The 22,530-nt window shown below is 46.4% G+C and overlaps 1 protein-coding gene across 1 annotated transcript in view; it reads left to right on the forward strand.

The window, feature by feature from the left end:
- Nucleotides 1-7: 7 nt before the first annotated feature.
- Tbc1d2 (TBC1 domain family, member 2) overlaps nt 8-22,530 on the forward strand; it is a 46,695-nt gene continuing 24,172 nt past the window's right edge. Inside the window, exons 1-5 of the mRNA XM_005382827.2 lie at nt 8-674; nt 3,734-3,875; nt 9,443-9,590; nt 14,653-14,759; nt 18,985-19,181. Of these exons, the coding sequence (XP_005382884.1) occupies nt 300-674; nt 3,734-3,875; nt 9,443-9,590; nt 14,653-14,759; nt 18,985-19,181 (969 nt within the window). The 5' untranslated portion in view covers nt 8-299. The remainder of the gene's footprint in view (nt 675-3,733; nt 3,876-9,442; nt 9,591-14,652; nt 14,760-18,984; nt 19,182-22,530) is intronic.

Here is a 22,530-nt window from a genome sequence, read left to right on the forward strand (position 1 = left end):
GTTATGCTTGTTTGCTTGCTTGTTTAGTTAGTTAGTTAGTTAAGGCAGGATTTCGCTAAGTTACTGAGGCTGGGCTCGATTTTGCGATCTTCCTCGCCTCGGCCTCCTGCTGGAATTACCGTTTTTGATAGGCAAATACTGCCGCCTGCTGCGCCCCTCAGTATTCCTCTGGGGGCGGGTCCACCGCTGGCTCCGCCCCCACCCAGGTGTCTACCTCTGTAGGTGCCCGGGAGTCTGAGAGATCTGGGCCCTGGAGTCCTGAGGGCTCCTTGTCCCTACGCGGTCCGTGGGGAGCAGCAATGAAGGATGCCCAGGAGGACGCCCCTCAGTCCGACTCCTGCGCCTCCAGGTCCGAAGAGTATGCGGGCTCGGCCCGGGGCCCCGAGGTGGGGCCTCCAGAGAAGGTGGAGGACTGTGGTCGGTCCCCGGAGGCGGCCTCCAAGAAACTTTGTGGGTATTTACTTAAGTTTGGCGGTAAAGGGCCCATCCGAGGCTGGAAATCCCGCTGGTTCTTCTACGACGAGAGGAAATGCCACCTGTATTATTCGCGGACGGCGCAGGATGCTAATCCCTTGGACAGTATTGACCTCTCGGGTGCGATCTTTGACTGCAAGGCGGACGCTGAGGCGGGGACTTTCGAAATCAAGACCCCCAGCCGGGTTATCACCCTGAAGGTAAATGGACCCTTTTGCTGCTTTTCAACCTAGATGAATGCCCAGTTCCCAGGGCACAGCGTGGCGCCAGTGTGTGGTCACAGTAAACCGACTGGAACAGTGATCACCAACTTGCCCCTAGAGCTTTGTGCTTTCCAAAGCCCGTTCACACCCATTTACTCATTCAGATTCCAGGAGCAGTTACAAGGGACCCATTTTATGGATCAAGAGACTGAGTCAGAGAGATGACGAGTGTGGTTGGAGGTCAGGCATTTACAGTGGTGTAGTCCACACTTGGAATCTGACAGTCTTTCTGCTTTCAGTGCTATATCAAAACTTTGACTTTTGCGTGTGCCTAAGTCCGTAGTTACCTTAACTTTCCTTCCTGGACTGAAGTATAATCAAGATACCGTCGCTACAAACCTTAAGACTAGGATTCTGATTCACTTCTTGATATTTTGGCCAAGGGGAGTGAATGCTGACATTAGCAGGAATCGGGAAGATAAACAGATAGTTTTTCACTGATCAGCCTAGATTGCTCATTTGGGCATGTCTAAACGAGTGAGCAGTTAAGTGTTTGTTGAATACACATGCACATACATGGTTATGGAACCCAGATCACTTAACTGGAAAGAGCTCTGAGCCAGGAGTTCTAGGGGCCTCCGAGAAGACTGCAAGGAAATAGCCTCCCTTCCCCATGCTCACTTCCCCCTCCCCAGCCTGCAGCTGACGAGGCATCTGTGGACATTCAGTTTAGTGGGACTTGGCTAGGGAGTAGGCTGTGGGGCTCACTAGTTAAAATAATGGAAACCAGGAATTTCAGGCCAGGAAAGGCATTTTGGAGCTCAAATGGGTCCTAGGTTCTGTGTTTCCTCCCACAGGTAGAGGGCAGTGTACAGTGTTTCCAACATGTGGCTTTTACTGTGCCATTGATCCATACGTGCATCTGACTTTGTGCGAAGTTCTGGGGTATGGAGACGAGTCAGTCCTGCCCTCCTAACTCCCAGATAGTTTAAGACTGATGGAGGAAATGGCAGTCACAGTAAAATATCCCATAGTGACACCATGACAAGTCTTTTTTTTTTTTTTTTTTTTTTTTTTGTACTGGGAATCAAACTCAGGACCTCTCACCTGCCAGGCAGGCGCTGCACCAGAGCTATATCCCCAGCCCTATGGCAAGTCTTCATAAGAAAAGTGTGTGACAAGAGAGGAAGCCATCCAGAAAAGCATTGCCTGAGGCTTGAAGGAAAAAATAATTTTTTGACAAGCAGGCAAGAGGAAGAAGGGTGCACCAGTTGGTTTTTTTTTTTTTGGTTTTTTTTTTTTTTTTTTTTTTTTGGTTTTTCTCGGTTTTTCTCCGGTACCGGGAACCGAACTCACGACCTTGCGCTTGCCAGGCAGGTGCTTTGCCGCTGAGCTAAATCCCCAGCCCCGAAGGGTGCACCAGTGAGCAAAGATTGGGCGTAAGTGTCCAGGCAAGGAACGCGTGGGAATCTGGGACAAATGTAGGGGTCCAGATGATGGAGTTGGAGAGGGAGGTGTGGGAGCGCATTTGTGAGTTCCGCTATTGAGCTTGAACTTTGCCTGGCAGACGGTGGGAATTGTCTTCCAATAGACTATAAAGGTTGCCTGGTAGACTATGGAGTAGCCTTAAGCAAGGAAACACAGTGAGATTAGAATGTTTAGAAAGATCAGTCTGACTGTTGGGTAGAGAACAAATTAGAGGAAGGGGAGGTCGGTAGTCAGAGAACCCATCAGGGGGTGATCTGGAGAGAATGAATGGCTGAGCTCGAGCTATTGCCCTGGGAAGGAGGGCAGATGGCAGTGGACAGGGATGTTAGGGAAGTAAAATACTGTAGAGATGTCAGGGAGGCCTGAGTAACTGTCTGGCCACCTGTTTGGTCACTGAGAGAAGGGGAACTCAGGATGAGAAGCTCCCCATAGGGTATAGTTCTCCTAAGTAGACCTAAGTCCCAAGAATGTGTGTTGACTCGCTATGGTATCTTCCAGTGCCCATCACAGTCCCTAACTCATACGGTAGGTGCTCAAAAATGAATTGTGTGCTAAAACAAGAGTATTTGGGTTTTGCACATCATGGTGAAGCCTTGGGAGGTCCCTCAGGGAAAGTTCGTGGAAAGAGAAGGCTGGTGGGCGTCATTTGATCTTACTGATATCTACACCACAGCTGAGAGCCTCTGTCATGCAACTCCAGCCCAGGATATGCCTTCTCTGTGACCCTCTTGCGAGGGAGAGTTTGCCCTGGTTACCACATAGCCTTCTTTTCTCATGTGGCCTTGATCATGGGCAGCTCTGGATACTCATCATCAGCTCCTAGTGGGTTGCCACCCTCCATGTTCACGTCAGCTGATTTCATGCCTTCTTTACGTAAGCCACAAATCCGGCCATAAATTATAGCAAAGTTCAGGTCTAGGAGTAGGAGACTAGAGATTTGGGACCAGTTCTGCAACCACAGCTCTGTTCATAATATATGTGAGAGTGGGTGTTTGGACCATCCAACACTGGGAAACTAATGATTAGCCAGCCATTAGCTTGTTTGCAGTGCTGGACCATGTAGAAGGTGTTCCGTGTCATCACAGTGTTCTATGACTTTCCAGTCCCCATTCATATCTGTGATTTCAGTGGATCCCCCCTACAGAAGAGATTATTCCCATTCCACCAAAAGATAGCTAAGACTAGGCAGATGTCAGAGAGAGAGAGAGAACAAGAACGTATACCCAAAATCAGAATTCCAAAGCTTCCATCTTACCCTACATCTTATTCCTCTGTCCAGTGAGCACATTTTAAGTACTTGTCATGTGTCAGGTACGGTGCTGGGCAGTTCATTTTTCTTATCTCATTTCATCCTCATAAACTTCCCATGAAGGGCTGTTATGACCATAGCACAGATGAGGAAGCAGAGGCTCAGAGAGGTTAAGAACTTCTGAGTAGGTGAATATTTTCCACTGCCAGAAACATGTAGTGTTTTAGCAGTGGGTGCCAACCTACACCTTCCCCTTATCCTACACCCAGTGCCACCCTGCAGGCACAGGACCTTGCCAACTAATCTTTGTGCTTCTCAGGCCCCAACGAAGCAAGTGATGCTGTACTGGCTGCAGCAGCTGCAGATGAAGCGCTGGGAGTTCCACAGCGGCCTGCCTGCTCCTCCTGCTGCCCCTGACAGCGCCCCGGCTGGGAATGGGCCTGACCTGCACGTGGAGCTAGGTACCCAAGGGCTGTCCTCCAGCTGCACACCAAGCTGTGGTGGCCAGTCTTTTCCTCTGCTGTTGGGAGCAAGTGGGAAGAGCCCTCTGCAAAGGAAGCAGAGAGCGAGGATGTGGCTTAGTGTTAGGTAGGGCAGAAACACACAAATCCTAATGGGGTGTGATTTTAGGCAAGTTGTTTAACCTTCTGAGCTTCAGTTTCCTTCCCAATAAAATGAGGGTAATAAGTTATATCTATTTTTTAGGGCAATCATATGAGGGTTAAATGAATCCATATACCTGAAATGGCTAGAACAATGCCTGCACAGTGTGAGAACCCAGGAGACATTACTACTGTGATGATGGCAGTCGTGAGACAGTCCCAAGAAATAAAACCTGCACAAACTTGCTGTGAGGATTCATGTGAGAATGCAGTGTTGTAGTGGCTTCTCCCACAAATGCTTTTATGTTGGGACTTGGATGCATTCATGGTTTTATCCCTGTGGTTTTCAGAAAACAGAATTCTTTGCATCACATGACCTACAATGGAGGTTTCTTTTGTTTTGTTTTTTGCAGTACTGAGAATTGAACCCAGGCCTTTTACACTGACCTATATCCCCAACCCTTATTATTTATTTTTATTTTCAGACAAGATTTTTTTTCACTTTTCAGGCTGGCCTTGAACTCACTATGTAGCCTAGGCTGGCCTCAAACTCTTGGCAATCCTCCTGCCTTAGCCTCCCAAGCGTGCTGGCATGCACCACCACAGCCGGTGCCTCCTGGATCTCCAAACCTGAGCGCATCTTCCCTTGACTCTTTCCTCCCCCAGTTCCCTTCCCTGTGCAGGTGGCTCTCCTGTACCCAGCTGCTATAGCAACTTGAAGTCACCTGCCACCCTCCTTCAGTCTCAGCTGGCCAGTCAGCTAGGCTTTGTGCTGGCTATTCTTGCCCTCTGACCATGCAGCAGCCCAGGTCTCCTCCCTGCCATTGTGTGGGTCAGATCTCGTCTCAGCTGGAAAACCATAACAGCCTCCTCACCAGTGTCCCTGTGTTCAGGCCTCTGGCTGAGCCTCTCCTCACGCTGTAGCCTGTGTGAGCTTTCCAAATGAAAACTCAAGCTCGTTACCGCATCCCTGGCCACCCTTCACCTAGACAGGTCAGTCGCTGCTCCATGCACAGTGAGGGGCTTGTCCCTCCTGGTCACACTCCTGTTAGTTCCCCCAGCCCTCACCTTGTGCCTGTGCTTTAGCAGCACCAGGTGAGGCTCTGCTGTCCTTCCTCCTTGCCCAGCAAATTCCTTCTGCTCCTTGAGGTGAATCTCCAGTGTCACCACCTTATCTTCTCAGTTTCCTCTCAGATACCTCCTGGGGCTTTGTCAAATGGACTTTGTATGGGCTCTTCACACTTCAAACATTGCTAAGGAGGCTTGTTACATTCTCATTACCAATGTCCTTGTCAGTCTCCACCCACTAGCCCTTAAAGGTAGGGGTCATTTCTTTGTTCCCAGTGTTTCCAGTCCGAGGTGCTCTGCCAAGCACACTGGATATTTATTTAGGGAATGTATGAGTAAATATATTGAACTTCATGATTGAAGAAAGGAATGTAAAGTCCATACATAATATCAGGAGCATAATAAGTGCTCAATATAAGGTGGCTGTCCTAATAATGCATACTTGCATACATACATATGTATGTCATTATTCTCATAGTAGTACATACATATATATATACATGCATATATATCATAATAGCACATACATATATGCTATTACTAGTGCGAAACTACTTTTTTGTTACTAATAATTGCTTTAGGGAGCCTTCTTCCCTCTCTCCTTCCCTCCTTCCTTCCCTCCTCCCCACACCTCCTTCAGACTAGACCCTTATTTTGCTCATATTCACAATTCTCCTCCCTCAGTCTCCTAAGTAACTGGAATTACAGGTAAATACTGTAACTGCTTCAACCCTTTTGAAGGGTTTCTTTGCACCCACATTTCTACTACACCCCCACTCCCCATCTACCAGGCAGCTCGGCAGCTCTGGCTGTGCAGAAAATTGTAGCCTGTGTTGATGAATTTGCCAGAGATCGGCCTCAGACCAGAAACAAGGAGAAGCCTTCTTTCCTCTGTGTCTTAAAGTGTACTTTGAAGAGCTACGTTTTCAGAAGCCTGGCACTAGGATCTCACAGGCCTCTTATGCTATAGCAAACCTGGTATGAGTTCTTTAATTTTGTGGCTTTGCATCAGCACCTATGGCCAGGCCTGTTCAGGGCCAGCCTTGCTATGGGCATGGGGCAAGGAGTGGTTGCCATATGGGGACCAGGGCAGTGGTCTCCCAGAGGATACAGGCATGAGATTGGGGAAGCAGAAGTATGAGCTTCCCCTCCTGAAGGCTTTTCTTGCCCCATAGCAAACCTGCATTTTCCCAGACACAGGGCCTGAGCAGAAGTCTTCTCTATGCCCTCCAGAACGGCATTTCTGAAGTCTTCAGCAAGCTGGAAAGCCCAGAATTAGCTGTCTGGAACAGGCTGCCCCACCTCCTAGCCTCCGCCCTTCCTGAGGAAGCAGAGGAGGCAAACCTCCTGATCCCCATGACTTTGAGTCACAGAGACTCTGGCCTGTACAAAGTGTTCCGTCATTGCCCTTGAGCAATCTGCAAGGCATGTTTTCTCATCAGCTTTTTAGCATTTACAGGGTTACTTTACACTTTACCTATGCAATTGTCTCTACAAGAAAAATCTGCCCAAGAAAAAAATCAAAAGGAATCAACAGATTTATGTCAATAATAACACATTGCTAGAGTATGCTACAGTTTACATAGGGCTTTTATAAACCTCTGTCTTAAAAAATATGCATGCAATTTACTGATGCTTCTCTAACAGTTGACGTGTCACTTTACTTAATCCTTACAACAATCTTATGGATGTTGTTCCCATTTTATAAAAGAACAAACAGGCATGCTAAAAAGGAAGTGTCTGCACTGATGTTTAAGTCAGTAGACTCAGACCCTTCTCCCAAAGCTGAGGAGGTACTCAGCTGTCCAGTTACCTCTAGGGCAGCAGTGACCTTCTGGGGCAGGCCCTGTTTTATCTAGATAATGACTTCACCCACTTGTGGAGGAGCAGGCCTTGAGCTCAAGCAAAAAGAGAATATAAGCGAATGCTGCCGAATATGTGCAGCATGGTCACCAGTGAGGGCCTTTATGCAGGCTAGAAAGGGGCCAGGGCCCTAGGCCCTGGATTCTGTGTCCTGTGGGAAATGCTAACCCCAGCTGAGGCATGGCCATCATGTGTGGCCCATTCCTTTGCGAACCCCTGCACTGGTTTGTGGCCTGTCACTTCATGGGCAGCCCCTCCCATCTTAGAACCATCTGCTTCTTCAAAAGACTGCCCTGATGAGTCCTGTGGTTTAGTGGAAAAAGCAAAAATGAGAAACGGCATTTGAGTCCGTAATTGTGTCACCTGCTACTTTGACTTTGTCAAAACTAAGTCCAAGCTACTCCTTTTCTCATTGGTGTAACCAAGTAGTGTTGACACTTAACCCCCAAGACAGTTCTATGTGGCTTCAGAGCAGATCTCAGGCCACAGATGGAAGTTATAGGAGAGTAGACATTGGCAATTAAGGAAGTACCTAACAATACATTAAAATCTTGTTGCCGGGCATGGTGGCACATGCCTGTAATCCCAGCACTCAGGAGGCTGAGGCAGGAGGATTGTTGTGAGTTCCAGGCCAGCCTGAGCTACAAAGTGAGCTCAAGGCCAGCCTGAACTATATAACGAGACCCTGTCTCAAAAAGATAAATAAATAAATAAACAAACAAATAAAATATTGGAAAGACTAGGGTTTTTTGTTTCTTTGCTCTGAATAAGGGAGAAGGAAAGTGGTTTAGAGTAGTTGATAAACAAGAAAATCTTAGCTGGGCACTGTGGTACATGCCTATAATCCCAGTTACTAGGGAAGCGTATCATTCCTGGGTTTTTTTGTTTGTTTGTTTCTTAAGTGTTTCCCAACTGGGTCACAGCGCCCTCCTCATGGAAATTGGTTGGCCTCAGATCCAGCTAAAGCCACGTTCAATACCTCAGGCTCCTACTCAGCCCCTGGGGCCACTGTCTTTCCAGCCCACTGAGGTCCAGTCTCCTAGCCGCATCCCCTCTCTTGTGATCTCCCCAGTCCTGACTCCGCTGGGTCCCTACCCAAGTGCTCAGCTCTGACTCTCTTTGCTGCTGCCTGTACCAATACTTTGCACAGAGAGGCCCTTCCTCACTCCTCCCACAGCTCCAAATCAGCTCCAGTGCCCCTCTCCAGGAAATACTCCCTGGCTTGGTTTGAAAGGACTGTGCATCTACCCCTCAGAATGGTTCCTACCCCACTTTCTGCCCACCTGGTTCCCCGAGGTGTAAGCATCTTCCCTTTGCCCGTTTCTTAGGGTGTTAGCTTCCTATAGCTTTGATTCATCCAACTTTCTCCATACTCAGCTGGAAGCCCCAGAGTAGACGCCTGTTCTGTGCTTGGGGAGTGGGTGAATTGAAGGGAGGACCTCAAAAGGATAGCTTGGTGTTGCCCAGTAGTGATTGGCCCTCACCATCTGATGGAGCCTATTAAGAATTAACCAATGTATTGTTCGGTGTTGTCTGAATGACTACAGTGTATTTCTTGAGAAAGTCCAACAATACCCCTGACCCCCACCATTGTATTTAATGTTTTTGCATCCATAGCCCCCTTTGTAGTTACAATGTAAAAATAAATTTCCTGCACCTCTAAATTTTTTCACCCTTTCAATAAAAATATTTATGTAAATTTCTTGATTAGTCAAGGACATTCCATCCTTTAAGTGGTCCTGGTTCTTTTCCACTTTTTGTAACACTTCAAAGTAACCTCTTTTTTTTTTTTTTTAACTACTAGTGATTAAACCCAGGTCCTGGTGTGCTTACTAAGCAAGTGCTTTATCACTGAACTATACCCCCAGCCCTATTTATTTATTTATGCATGTATGCACGCATGCATGCTTTTTTGAGACAGGATCTCATTCTGGCCTGAAATTTGTGATCCTGGGCTGGCCTGAAATTTGTGATCTTCTGCTTCAGCCTCCTGAGTGCTGTGATTATAGGTGTGCTCCACCTGCACTGAGCCCTTACATTCTTACGCATTCTTCAATAACATTGTTTTATATCGAGTAATATCCCTCTCTATGAAGCCATCACGATTTACCTAACCTAGTTCCTGGTTTTTAGATGTTTAAGTTATTTCCAATTTGAAGCTAAGTAAACAATGCTGGGATGAACCCCTTAACACATGAAGTGTTCTTTGCATTTTCAACTTCTTTAGGATAGATTCTCAGTTGTGGAAGTGTCTGCAAGTTTGCATATTTTTGCGGGGTTTCCAGAAGGCTGCTCCAGCAAAATGTCTCATTACACTGGCTGCAGCACACAGATTGAAAAGCCCGCTTCTCTGCTATTAACCTGCAAGGCAAGCTTGCTTGCTGTGTAGCTGTTCACATCTTGCCTGCTGTCAGTCAAGGCTGAGTGTAGCCCTGAGATCACCCTTTCATAATGTAGTGCCCAGTGGATTGATCATCCTGTTTTTGGCTCCCTAGAGCAAGAGGAGGCAGAGCTAAAGGAGTTCCTGTGCCCTGTGAAAACACCCACTGGACTTGTGGGCGCTGAAGCTGCCCTGCAGCCTGTCCCTGCCATGCCCCTGGGCCTTCAGAACATCTCCCTCAAGCACTTGGGAACTGAAATACAGTAAGTGCGCGGGCTTGAGGGGCTGGCCAAGCTCTCTGCTACCCATCTCTGCAGAGCTTCACCTGGTGTGGCTGTCCTGCAGGGGCTGGTACTGGGAAGGAGATATAGATTTATTTTTAATTAATTATATTATCACTTTAAAAAGTCCCATTGGTTATTCTGATCAGAAAAGCATTACATATTCATTGTAGGAAATTAGAAATCTCTAGAAAGGAATGAATTAAAAATTATCCATAATCCAGACAAACCTTCTTAGACAGTGGTATATCTCTTTCCTCTATATTTTCTTCATACAGCAGTACCTTGGTTCATGTACTTAATTTGTTCTTCAATTTGGGGAAGGATAGCCACATTTGTATTTTTGTGGGAAAGATGGCTACAGTTGTGTTTGTTACCTGATACAGAGTTTGCAAATAAAAACAAAATTTTGCCAGGCACTTCTGTTTGCAAACAAAAGTGTCTGTGAACTGAGGTACCCCTGCACAGGTGTGCAAAATTGAAATCATACCAAATGGAATGGAATGGGATATGATGGTTTCACAGATGTGTACATATGTCAAGCACATCAAATTTTTCACTTTCACTTCTATGTGCAATGTGTTGTATGTCAATTATATGTCAACTGCTTTTTCCATTTGATACTGTATTATATGTACACTTTCCCACTGTCAGGCTTTGTTTTAAATAGTGCATAAAAAGAACAGTACAGCCTTGGCCTTGGAGCCAAACTGCCTAAGTTTGGATCCTGGCTTAGTTAAGGTCTGTGGTACCCTTGGCAAGTTGTTTGCTTCTCTGTGCTTTACTTACCATGTTAGTGACTATGAATACAGCTGTGCCTGATAAGGTGAGCTAGGGGCTAATTGGGTGAATGCTTTAGAACTATGCTTGATAGTCACAAACATGTAACAAATACTGTCTGTGGATTCCATTGTTGTTCTAGTTGAGAGAATGAAAACCTTCAGGAATTCAAGCTATACCCAACACTGATCCTACTTGGATATTTATTTTCTGTGTGGACTTTGGATGAACCGGGTCGTTTTAGAAGGCAGAATAGATTGCTGACTGCACTAGAATTAGGGACCCTTGGCTGTGTGTGACTCAGGCACAGGATATCCCTCTGCTGACTTTGGTGACTTAGGTTATGAGGAAGGTGGTCATGGCTTTCCCAGGAAATCAGCAGGTTTTAGAAGAAGATGCGTGTCCTTTGGGGCCTGCTAGCCCACAGGGGTTTGGATGGAGAGGCCTAGAGCCCAGGAGAGAGAACTGAGCTGGGAGGGGGAGTGTGGGCCATGGTTGAATCTCCCAGAGGGTGAGTGGACAAGGAGGACCCATGGCAGGAGCTCAGGCCCCTGGGGGAACCCAGGGAAACTGGGTGCATTGAGAATGTACTGGCAGGAAAAGGAGGCCTGAGAAGCCCAGCCATCTGGCCAGCAAGTACCCAGGGCAGACCCACCAGGATTGAGCTGGGTTCATGCCTGGCAGAGCAGAGGCCACAGCCACAGAAGTGGAACAGAGAACATGCAGAGACCAAGAAAGGAAGGAAGTTTCAAAGCATCACTGTGTCACTTCCCTCCTGTCACTTGTGATAGCAACAGAAGATGTGAGGTAACATCACAGGACAGGTGCCCTGAGCTGCTGCAAACCCTGAGAGCGTGGGGAGACCACAGCTGCCCCTGTTTCCTGCACCCCGTAGCCTCTATTTCTTGGCACTTGCTGTTTTGCTCCCCTGAGGAGATGTCATCCTCAGGGAAGGTGTAGGGAACCTCCTGAGCACTGTAACAGACGCTTTGTGCTGTCCTTGAGGTGTCAGAAAAAATCTGTGCAGAGCATTCGTCACAGGGTCAAGCTCTCAAGCCGTGGAGTTAGACACCCAGTTCTGATGCTCAGTCTCACCCCTACCAGCTCTCTGGTTTGGTTACTTAGCCTCACAGAATCTCAGTTCTGCCCTGTCCCGTGGGGCTAATGAGAGCACTTACTTCACTGAGCAGTTGCAAAGATGAAATGAGTAGAATGCGTTATAGTGTTTAGCTTAGACGATGGCCCAGGGAAAGGCCCACCTAAGGTCTATTGCAAATGGGGAAACTGAGACTCAGGGAAGACCACTGTATTTCCCAGTGTTACCCCTCCAGAACATGTCTTTATGACAGTCACTCTGTGCTGGCCAGGCCTTTTGGAATTAAGCTAACCCTGCTCAGAAAAACGGTCTCTTAATTGCTTCAAGTGAAGATGATAAATTGGTAACAGAGATGTCTCTTCCAAACACAGTGGTGCAGCTGACTGTGTCTCAGCTATCCCAGAGAAGACAGCTATGTGCCACGGCTTTCAAGGCCCTTTGCCACACTGAAGTTGGGGTTTCCATGCCCTTCCTTGCTCCAGGGATGATTGGTCATGAGCCCAAGAATATGTTGAAAGGCTATAGTTCCTGGCAAGGGAGAAGTGTGAGCAGCAGTGACAGTTACCCCATCCAGCCAGTGCCTCTGGTATAGTTATAGGTTCCCCTGCAATGCACATAGCTGTGGTTTGTGAAATTGTGTAACACGCTCAGCACAGGATTCAGCACAGAATGATGCTCGGTAGCAAGATGTGATGGCGCATCCCTCTAATCACAGCACTTGAGAAACTGAGGCCGGAGAGTCATTGTGAGTTTGAGGCCAGCTTGGGCTACATAGTGAGTTCAGTGCTAGCCTGCAATACACAGTGAGACCCTGTCTCAAAAAAAAGAAATTATATTTGTGCTCAATGTTGTTCTTTCCAACCCACCCAGCATTCCTTTATTTTTAGACAGGAAAAGTAAGAATTAAGAAGGGAAAGTGACTAGCCCGAGGTGTCAGAAATTCTTTAAAATAGGGCCATAGTAATAACAGAGCAAATTCCAAGGCCAGGTACTAGGAGTACTGAATTTTTATTTCTTTGCTACTCTAATACATTTTCCTTTCCATCAAGTCATAAAAATATAATCTTATTCTTTTCTTATGGTACACTCTGCTCTACCAAAACACCTAGATTATTTAAAAACTAAATTTCAGGACAAGTGGTTTTTCTTTGAAATGATAGACAAAAATTGACATTTAACTAGATGGATTTAAAAAAAAAAAGGAAAATGTAAATTACTAAAATCAGGAATAAAAGAAGGGGCATTGCTGCCAACCTTACAGAAATAAAAAGGACTGCAAGGGAATACTTTGAACAGCTATATAACAAGAAATTTGATAACTTAGATGAAATGAACAAATTCCTACAAAGACACAAATTACTGGAACTGACTCAAAAAGAAATAGAAAATCAGAATAGACCTCGTAAATAGTAAACAAATTGAATTAGCAATTAAAAAGTTTAGGGCAGTTGGCTTCACAGGTGAATTCTACGAGAAGGAGAGGAGGAAGGGCTGTACAGTCATGGAGGGGCAGGGAGGGAGTAAATATTTGCTGAACATCAATCTAAACTAAACATTCGTCTTCCCTTTTACTCTCACTTGAGTTTCATGTCCCTTTTTTTCATCTTTAGTGCCTGGGGATGTCCCTTCCTTTGCTGGAACTTCAGCTAGGCGTCTTAAAACTATGTTTTGTATTTTTCCAGCATCTAAGAGTTTGTGGAATATTTGCCCATCCTATTGCTGGTGGTCGTATCACAAATAAAGGTAATATAACAAAGCTGGGGCTTCAACACAGGCCTTTAGATTTTCATATACGCTGTTTGGATCATGCTACTGGTACCCTTAAGTAAGTGCCCTCCTCGTTTCAAACTGTTGATTATGACCACAATAAGAAATTTTGTTATAGCTCAGTACTTACATGTAATTCAGAAAACATTGACCCTAGCTAGATGGAATGCATTCTGATAATTTCTGGTTTTGTTTTGATTTGTTTTGTTTTGTCTTGTTTTTTGAGACAGGGTCTCACTATGTAGTTCAGACTGGCCTTGAACTCACTCTGTAGCCTAGGCTGGCCTCAGACTGATGGAGATCCTCCTGCCTCGGCCTCCCAAGTGCTGGGATTATAGGCATGCACCACCACAATCAGCTCTGCTTATTTTTTAAACGCTAGTAATGACACTGAACAAATTTGATAATCCTCCCAATGGACTACAATCTGCTGTCTGAAACTTGGTGAATTCCTTTCTTTTTCTCTCACCTGCTCTTAATTTCATAATACATGTGCTTTACATGTGCTTTTTATCCTCTTTACAAGGGAAAATAAACTCAGTTGAGCTGTCTTTCATCTGGCCCACTATGAATTTTTCTGTAGGGGGTGCTCTCAGGCCAGCCTCTGGTGCTACCTTGTTACTTCCTAAATGGAGCCTGGATTCTGGGCACACCTACTCTAATGCTAGGTACTCAGAGCCTAGTTCTTGCAGAAATGACACTATGAGGCTCAGCCTACATAAGTGTTTGAACAAGGGGTAGCATGAGGTACAGTAAGCTCCTTGGAAGCTGAGGCTGCAGAGAGGACAGATCAGAGTGGGAAAAGAGAGCAAAGGGAGGAAGATGCCACAAGATATTTGCAAGATATTTCAGTGAAAGCTGGGCTTGGTGGTGCACACCTGTAATCCCAGCCCTCGGGAGGCTGAGGCAGGAGGATCATTGAGAGTTCAAGGCAGCATGGGCTACAAAGTGAGCTCAAGGCCAGCCTGAACTGCATATCGAGACCCTGTCTCAAAAAGACAAAAAAAAAAAGATATTTCAGTGGAACTGGGAGCCACTGATAGTTCTGGAGCCAGTAGGTACAAGATGAGATGGAGGTTATAGGAACTGTAGTTTGTCAAGTCTATTCAATATTTGTTCAACATGTATATGTGAAATACTTCCTGCATCTCAGGCACTGTTCTAAGTATCTGTCAGTGAACAGATAGATATTTCAACAGCACGGGTTAGGGTTTGGGAGTCAAACTATGACAGCAACAGAATGTGTGAAAAGGGCTAAAAGAGAAAGACCTGGTGCTGAGAGTGCTTCTTGCTTTCAGATGCATCATGCAGATAGCTGGGGCATCCCACTGAAGTGAGCCCTGAGCTCCAGCAGGGAAGGCAGAGGGGCTGTCAGCTCATATGCCTCACTTCTCCTTTCAGAAACACCATGCACACTATCCGTGGCAACAAGCACACCCAAGGACCTTTGGTGGAAGAGGCTCCACAGAGTGGGGAGCAGCCTTTGACACCTGACTCCAGCACCCCAGGTGAGCTTCTCAACAGGTCTGAGCGGCTTTCAGAGAGCAGGCCCCAGGGCCAGAATGAGTGCCTTCTCGGCTCCCTGCCAGCCAGTGTGTGTGTGTGGTGGTGGAGTATTAGTCTCGTGCTGCTGCTGTAACAAAATTCTGTGGATGACCATGTGGCTGAAACAACAGACATTTATTTCTCACGGTCATACGGAAGCAGGGAATTTCAAGATTAAGGTGCTGATTCTATGTCTGGTAAGGGCCCTCTTCAAGTCTTGCTCACAAAAAAAAAAAAAAAAAAAGAAAAAAAAAAAAAAAAAAAGTCTTGCTCACATGGCTGAGAGAGCTCTGATCCCTTCCTCTTCTTCTACTCTGTCCCCTAGGCCCACACCTTCTAATGCTGTCACACTGGGGATTAGGGCTTCAACATAGATATGATGTCAGAGTTTGCACAAACACTCAGTTCACAGCTCTGTGTTCGAAGTGAAACTCTTCAGGTCATTTCTGGGGTTCTAGAGGTTAAGAAGCAATTTTTTTTTATTGTGGTGAAAAAACCAAAATTTACTATTTTACCACTTTGAGGTATACAGCATGGTGGCACTAAATCATTCACATTGTTGTGCAGTGATCATGCCATGTCTCCAGAACTTTTTCATCTCCCCAGCTGAGCCTCTTAGTAATGGTTCTTGAAGGAATAAAGACGAATATTGTTCTTTCTTCTTTACTTTTTAATTTATAAAGGAAAGGGCATAAAAATGCCTTCCTGAGGTAATAATGTCAACATAGCATTTTATTGTGTCTATCACAGAATGTGAGTACCCACACCACCAGAGCAGCTTCCTAGAGGTTGACATCAATGCCCTTAGGACATATTTCGCTTTAGAAGTATTGGAAGGAAAGCGGCTAAGGCAGCACCTGAGTCTTCTTGTGGCAGACTGAGTACCCCTTTGGAGAAGGCAGCCCCTCAGGAGGCCCCCAGAGATCAGAGTGGCCAGCCTACAAGTCCATACTGGATCAAAGCAGTAATAATAATGATAAAACTACCACTGTCATGGCCGTTGCTTTGTGGGATGCATTAGGCACTTTTTTTTGGTAACAACTTTATTAAAACATAATTCATACACCATATAATTCACCCATTTAAAGTGTGGGATTCCATGGATTTCAGTATACCACAGAGCTATGTAGCCATCACTGTAATCAATTTTAGGATATTTTTATGACCCCAGAGAGCAACCTTATATCCCATAGACATCAGCCCCAGTCACCACCTCCCTGCAGCCTATAGAAGCTACTGATCTGCTGTCTTCATGGACGTGCCTCTCCAGTGTTTCCGATGCAAGGACTCTGTGACTTGTGCTCCTCTGTGACTGGCGCCTTTCAGTTAGTGGGGAGCTTCGGGTTCCATCCGTGAGCGTGCTAAGCATGTAACCCACAGTGACCTGCTTAATGCTGACAGCAAATGGCTCTGTAGACACTGCTCTGCTCCGTGTGTGATAAATGAGGAAACCAGGACATGGCAAAGTGGACTGACTTGCTCATGGCTACACAGTGAATGACAAACCAGAATTGAAACTGAGCGTTCAGCCCCTTACTGCTGCCTGACACCTCATCTAAGTCAGTGATTTTTCAAGCTACAGATGGTACTGACTCACAATGACTCAACCATTGCAAAGTTTTCATCTTCACAACAGTGCAAAAGCCATGTGAATTCAGTGGAAACTTTATCTTGAATTTGCATTTTTTTTTTTTTCTGGTGCTGGGGGTTAAATCCAGGGCCTCCTGTGTGCTACGCAAGTGCTCTACCACTGAGCTACACCCCAGCCCATGAATTTTGAATTTAGGGGATTTCCCATGCTTGCAGATTTTACAGCACTCTCTCTCTCCGGATGTCAGAGAGCAGCAGCAAACCATAGCTCCCTGTCGGTTATGTAATCATGAGGGGAACAACTGACCCTCTCCAGTGCACTGTGGTGCTGAGCTAGGATGCTCGTTGGGTGAGGTGAACTAAATCCCTTTTCCATCTATGCTATTTCCCACTTGAAACAAGCTTATCAGGAAATAATCCTGTCATAAGTTGAGGAGTATTTGTACATCCTTATTGCCATGACACCTTGTCTCCCACTCCTGACACACACTAAATCTACTATACAAAGCAGGCAGAAGCAGAGTTGAGCAGGTACAAGAGTCTGGCCTCCTGTGCTCCTCCCAACCCACCCCACCTTCCTGTCAATTCTGAACCAATCCCACCAAATCCTAATGCACTGGTTGAAAACCACTGTCTCAGGCCTTGCTTTCCCCAGCTATAAAATGGGCACGTGGTCCCTCCCCTTCCTGTCCTCAGGGTTGATGGATATGCCTCTGTTCCATGCACTGCAGGGCTGCTCTCCTTGCCCCTATAACAGCAAAGAGGATGCTAGTCTTCAGAAGGAAGACACTTAAGTCATTCAGCCCTTTTAAGCCCACCCTCTGCCCTGTCTTAGGAGCCTATCACATCCTTATCTTTAACACCTTTAGCACCTAAGTCCCAGAGGATTGTGGTAGTTTACTGAAGTACTTATTTGTGGTAGTTTGTGGTAGTTTACTGAAGTACCTCGGAAAAATAAATGAGTCATTTTGGCTAGGAAGTTTAGATAGCATCAAGATAAGATGCCAGAGAGAGAGAGTACCTAAAAGTGGGTAGCAAGCCAGGTATGGTGACATGCAAGCCTGTAATCCTAGCATTCTGGGAGGCTGAGACCAGAGGCAAGTTTGAGCCCAGCTTAGGAAACTTAGTGATTTAGGGACACCCTATCTCAAAATAAGAAATTAAAAAAAGCCTGGGGATGTAACTCAGTGCAAAGGCCCTGGGTTCAGTCCCATGTGGGAAAAGTGGTGGGCAGCAAATGTGACTCTGAATTTCTCAGCAGCCAAGGCAGAGACGGGAAATGCAAGTTGCTGGGTGATTTCCAGTGTCCATAAGATTGATCATGTATTTTCTTAGATGAAGAAGAGTTTTTTTCTGGCGTGCAAGAAGACTGAGGGGAATTTCTCTGCTGGGACCTTGTAACGGGTGTGATGTATGTGTTGTATGTGAACAAGTGTCTCCATGTTCCTTGACCATATAAGCAGGATATGGAACGTCCTTGATGCAGCTTCCTGGCAGAGTCCCAAAGCATAGCCTAGGGGAAGTGTGCGACTCGGTGGCCAAGGGGGGTGGTTCTCTAAGGTTGAATTTAAGCATACAGTTTAGTGACTGGAAGATAGTGCGAGGCAAATGTTGTCTGTAAAGAACCAGATAGTAAATAGTTAGGGCTTGGTGGCCATAGGCTGCAAGTACACAACTCTCCCTAAGTGAAGCGAAAGCAGCCAAAATCTTTGCTCACTATATGTGATCAAATGGGTGTGATTGTGTTCCAATAAAATTTTATTTACAAAAAGCAGGCTGTGGACTGGATCTGGTGTATGAACTGGAGGTTAATGCTGCCCTCTCTGGAATAAATAAAAGGATGACAAAGCTTCAAGGCAATCAACTAAGGGAAATATGGCTCCTAACTTAGCTGGTAGTAAGAAGCAAATTAAACCAGATATGGTGGCACATACCTGAAATCCCAGCACTGTGGGAGGCTGAGGCAGGAGATTGCAAGTTCAAATCCAGCTAAGGTAATTTAGCAAGACCTCATCTCAAAAAGTAAAAAATGCAGGGGATGTAGCTCTGAGTGAAGGCTTTAGCTTCAATCTTTAGTACTAATTAATTAATTAATTAATTCAAATTGAGAATTTGAGCTATTGCCTGGGGAAAAAATGCAGAATACTGACAATGCAGTCCATGCACCTAGCAACAGACATGTTTGCTCTGAAAATCACTGAGCGGGTATAAATGGGATCCTCAAGTGAAAAATGAGACATCTTGCAGGGCTGGTGCAGGAAGAACCAGCACCCATTAAACCCAGCAGAGTGGGATGCAAGATCTCTGCAGGTCAGATGGTGGGGAAGGGCAAGGCAGTTTAGATGACAGGCTGAATGACTCAGCCAGCACAGTGTGGAGAGGCCAGTGCACCTCAAAGTATGACTGCTGGATACCACGTATCAGCAAGGAACTGCTTACAAATGCAGTCTCTGAAACCACTCCCTGCCCACTGAGTCAAAGCCGCTAAGGCAGGGCCCAGCCATCTGCGTGTTAAGAGTCCCCCAAGTGCTTTGGAAGCAGACTTCTTTGAGAACCACTGGCGTTGATCCTAAGCTCAGTGTCTCTCTTCTTGAGCAGGGAAGGAACCAGCAGATTCTCCAAAGCCTGCACCCAAGTCCTCCCTGCCTGCCAGTCTCCTGCAGAAGACCAAGCACCAGAGCAACACCTTCCCATTCCTTTCTGAAGGGCTCATGCGGAACCGGACAGCTCAAGAGAAGGCAGTGGCCTTGGAGCAGCAGGTGCTGGTGCTCACCAAAGAGTTAAAGTCTCAGAAGGTGAGCACTGGCCTCTCCCTGGAGGGCCCAATTCCCAGGGGCGCCCTGGGCTTGGAGCATTGCACATAGATCTACCAGGCTAGCTGGCCCAACTTCAGGAGATTGGAAATGTGCTGTTGATTACTCAGGAGCATGTTTAAACTAGGTGATCAAAGGCTGTCACAGGCAGGGTTCTCTGGAGACCTACTTAATAATTGTCTCGTGAAGCCCTCCTGGAAAGATATGGGTGCTCTAGACCACCACCCAAAGAGGCAATACTTACAGGAGGGATCTGGAAGCAGGGTCTTGGCAGGGCTCACTGATAGAAGTGGGAGGACCTTGAACCTGGCCTGGCAGCTGATTACTGGGTGCAGATATCTGAAGGACTATCACAGGATGGAGAAAGTTGGCAGGGTGTGGCCCCAGGGCTGAGCCAAAAGACCAGTGATGGATTGGGGGATTTCAACCAGATGTGAGTGAGTTTAAAGTGAGTTTATTTTAGGAGTTACAGAACTGGTACATGGTCATTGTGCAAAACAGATCACACACACCCAGAGATGTTAAAATTCCTCAGAAATCCTGGGCTGGAGATATAGCTCAGCGGCACAAGTGCCCTCCTGGCAAGCGCAAGGTCCTGAGTTCAATTCCCAGTACCAAAAAAATATCCTATAAATCGGAGAGTAAACTGTACTTAAATCCAGAGGTCACATGGCAGCAATGCAGGAGGGCTGCAGCACTAGACAGGAGCCTCTGCTAAGCACAATAAGAGTGATGAAAGCAGCACAGTTGTCACCGTAAACCCTGAGCATGGGGCTGGGGTTGGGAGGCACGGCAGTTTCCCCTCAGGATCTGGGGTCCTCTAAGAGGAAGGTCCTTTTCTGCTTCCTTCCTTGGCCTCAGCCCCAGAGGACTCAGGCTGGGGAAGTGGGGAGGTGCGTAGTCTGTTTACTGCTGAATCTTCTCCCCTTGTATATTGTTCTTGTCCTTCCCACTCTGTTTTTGGAGAACACAGTCCAGAAAAGTGTTCCCTCTCCCTAATTTGTTTTGCCCCTTGTCAGCTTTTCCTGCCACTGTGTCTAGGAAGCAATCTGAGGGGAAGCAATGGGCTTTAGAGACTGTAAGAATTTGCATCTCAATCTCTGTTGCTCTCTACTCTCAGGGGCCTCCCCATCCAATAGGGAAGAGAAGGTATGAGTGCAGTAACTACACAGTGTCAGTGTTTTCTGTGTGTGATCTCTAGTTCTCAGGACAGAGTTACAGGAAGAGGAAATTGAAGGTCTAGGAGCTTCTGCTCAGGGCTCCGAGGAGCTGCACTAAGGTTCAGACTTGAGTCTGTTTGCCTCCAAAGCCTCTGACCTTTTTTACCAGGCCACGCATGGGGCTCAGATAAGTGGGGTGACACCTGATATTACAGATCTGGGAAGAGCCAGGACTGGGCATGGGTCTCCTTTTCTTCGTCCACCATGTCCGGGGCACTCCTCATAGCCCAGCTGCCTCTGATCCATGGTCTGTAGCCCAGTGTCAGACCTGAGCACCAAGACTGCTTTTTGAGGAACATGAATGAACTCCCTGTGCTCTCTGGTGTCGTATTGAACCTCCATGGTAACTCTGATACCCATTAAGCCATTATCTATCCCAGCACCACAGCGCTGACCCCACAGGAGATTGGGACTCCAGGAGGTAGCACCAGATGGCTGATTGGCCAGGTGACTGAGGCCTTCCAAGCTGACAGAACGCACCCAGCCTGAAGGCTGTCTGCTCCGGCAGATGGCAGGCTCCTGTCTGGTGGTAGTGGCCATCTGTTGGCTGCCAGGAAAGTTGAACCCTTGGGGACCCTGCCTGGGGCCCTCTGGGACTGTCTTAGCTCATTCAGGATTACTTGGTAAAGGCATATAATTTGTTTAGGAAACTTGACAAGGACAGTATGTGACCACTTGCTTATATCTCCAGCCAGACACTTCAGAGTATGCCCCTCAACACACATACACTGTGGCCCTGACACCACGGAGGGAGGGTTGGGAGCTTGGAGGGTTGGGAGCTTGGAGGGGGCACTCCTGGCACATTTTCTCTCTCGTCCTTGAGGCAACTCTGCACAGAATAGTGGTCTTTATCTCCATACTGATACTGAGAAAGCTGAGGCTCATGGATGTAACCAGCCTGAGGCCAGCTTCATGAGATAAATCCTCATGGCTCTGGAATGGAGACTGTGTTAGTCTGTTTTTGTTGCAATGATGATATAGATGAGACAGGCTACTCTATAAAGGAGACCTCTGTGTTGCACACAGTTTTGGAAGGTTGAGGTGTCACATTTGGGGATGGCCTTCTTGCTGGCAGTCTATGCCTCGTCTGTTCTCTCTCTCTCCCTCCCCCCCCCTCTTCTTTCCCCGCTCCTTCTGTCTACATTTCTGTCTTTCTTATAAAATCACCAGGCTTCTTGGGGCTGGGGATTTAGCTCAGTGGCACAGCGCCTGCCTGACAAGCACAAAGTCGTGAGTTTGATTCCTGATACCAGAAAAAAACAAACAAACAAACAAAAAACCCACCAGGATTCAATCACAAGACCTCTGCCTAAAGACCTTACCTAATCCTAATCACCTTCAAAAGGCCATATGTCTAAACAAAAATAGTCATATTAAGTTCCACCCTCTTAATATGTCACAGCGGGTATCAAATTTCAATACATGAACACCTGGGGGAAACTCAAACTCTGTCCAGATCCCAGAGGTCTGAGGCCTGAGTAATTCTGAGGCCTAAGTAATTCCTTTCTTTTTTTTGTTTTTTTTTCCGGTACCAGAAATCGAACTTAAGTGCCTGCCTTGCAAGCACAGGTCATGAGTTCAATTCCTGGTACCGGAAGAAAAACAAAAACAAACAAACCAAAAAAAAAAAACAAGAAATCGAACTTACGACCTTGCGCCTGCCTGGGCGCTGTGCCGCTGAGCTAAATCCCCAGCCCCAAGGCCTAAGTAATTCCGAGGCCTGTATAATTCTATAGCCAGTGATCCTTCACCTGACCTCTGTTGGACCCACTTACCTTAATTTTAGTGGTAAAACAGCAGTACTTTAATAAAACAAAGGATTATTTTTTTAAATGATATTAGCTTTTAAAGTATAAATAAAATGACTTATCAGCTAAAAAATCTGAGATGGGCAAAACAACAGTTCTACTGAGAAGCATTAAGAGGATCACTTGATGAGCTCTTCTCTTTTCACGAATTAGTCCCAAGGCTTTAACTCCTTTTCCACCAATCTTTGACCTGCTCTCATGGCATCTGCACACATCCATGAGTCCTAACAAAAATAGCAGTAGATTAGGTTTTTAACAACTGATAGGTTTTGTTGAGCCTTTGCTAATAAGGGTATATCTGTT

This window comes from Chinchilla lanigera, unplaced genomic scaffold (genome assembly GCF_000276665.1).
Source record: "Chinchilla lanigera isolate Chin_1 unplaced genomic scaffold, ChiLan1.0 scaffold00018, whole genome shotgun sequence".
NCBI classification, from domain to species: domain Eukaryota; kingdom Metazoa; phylum Chordata; class Mammalia; order Rodentia; family Chinchillidae; genus Chinchilla; species Chinchilla lanigera.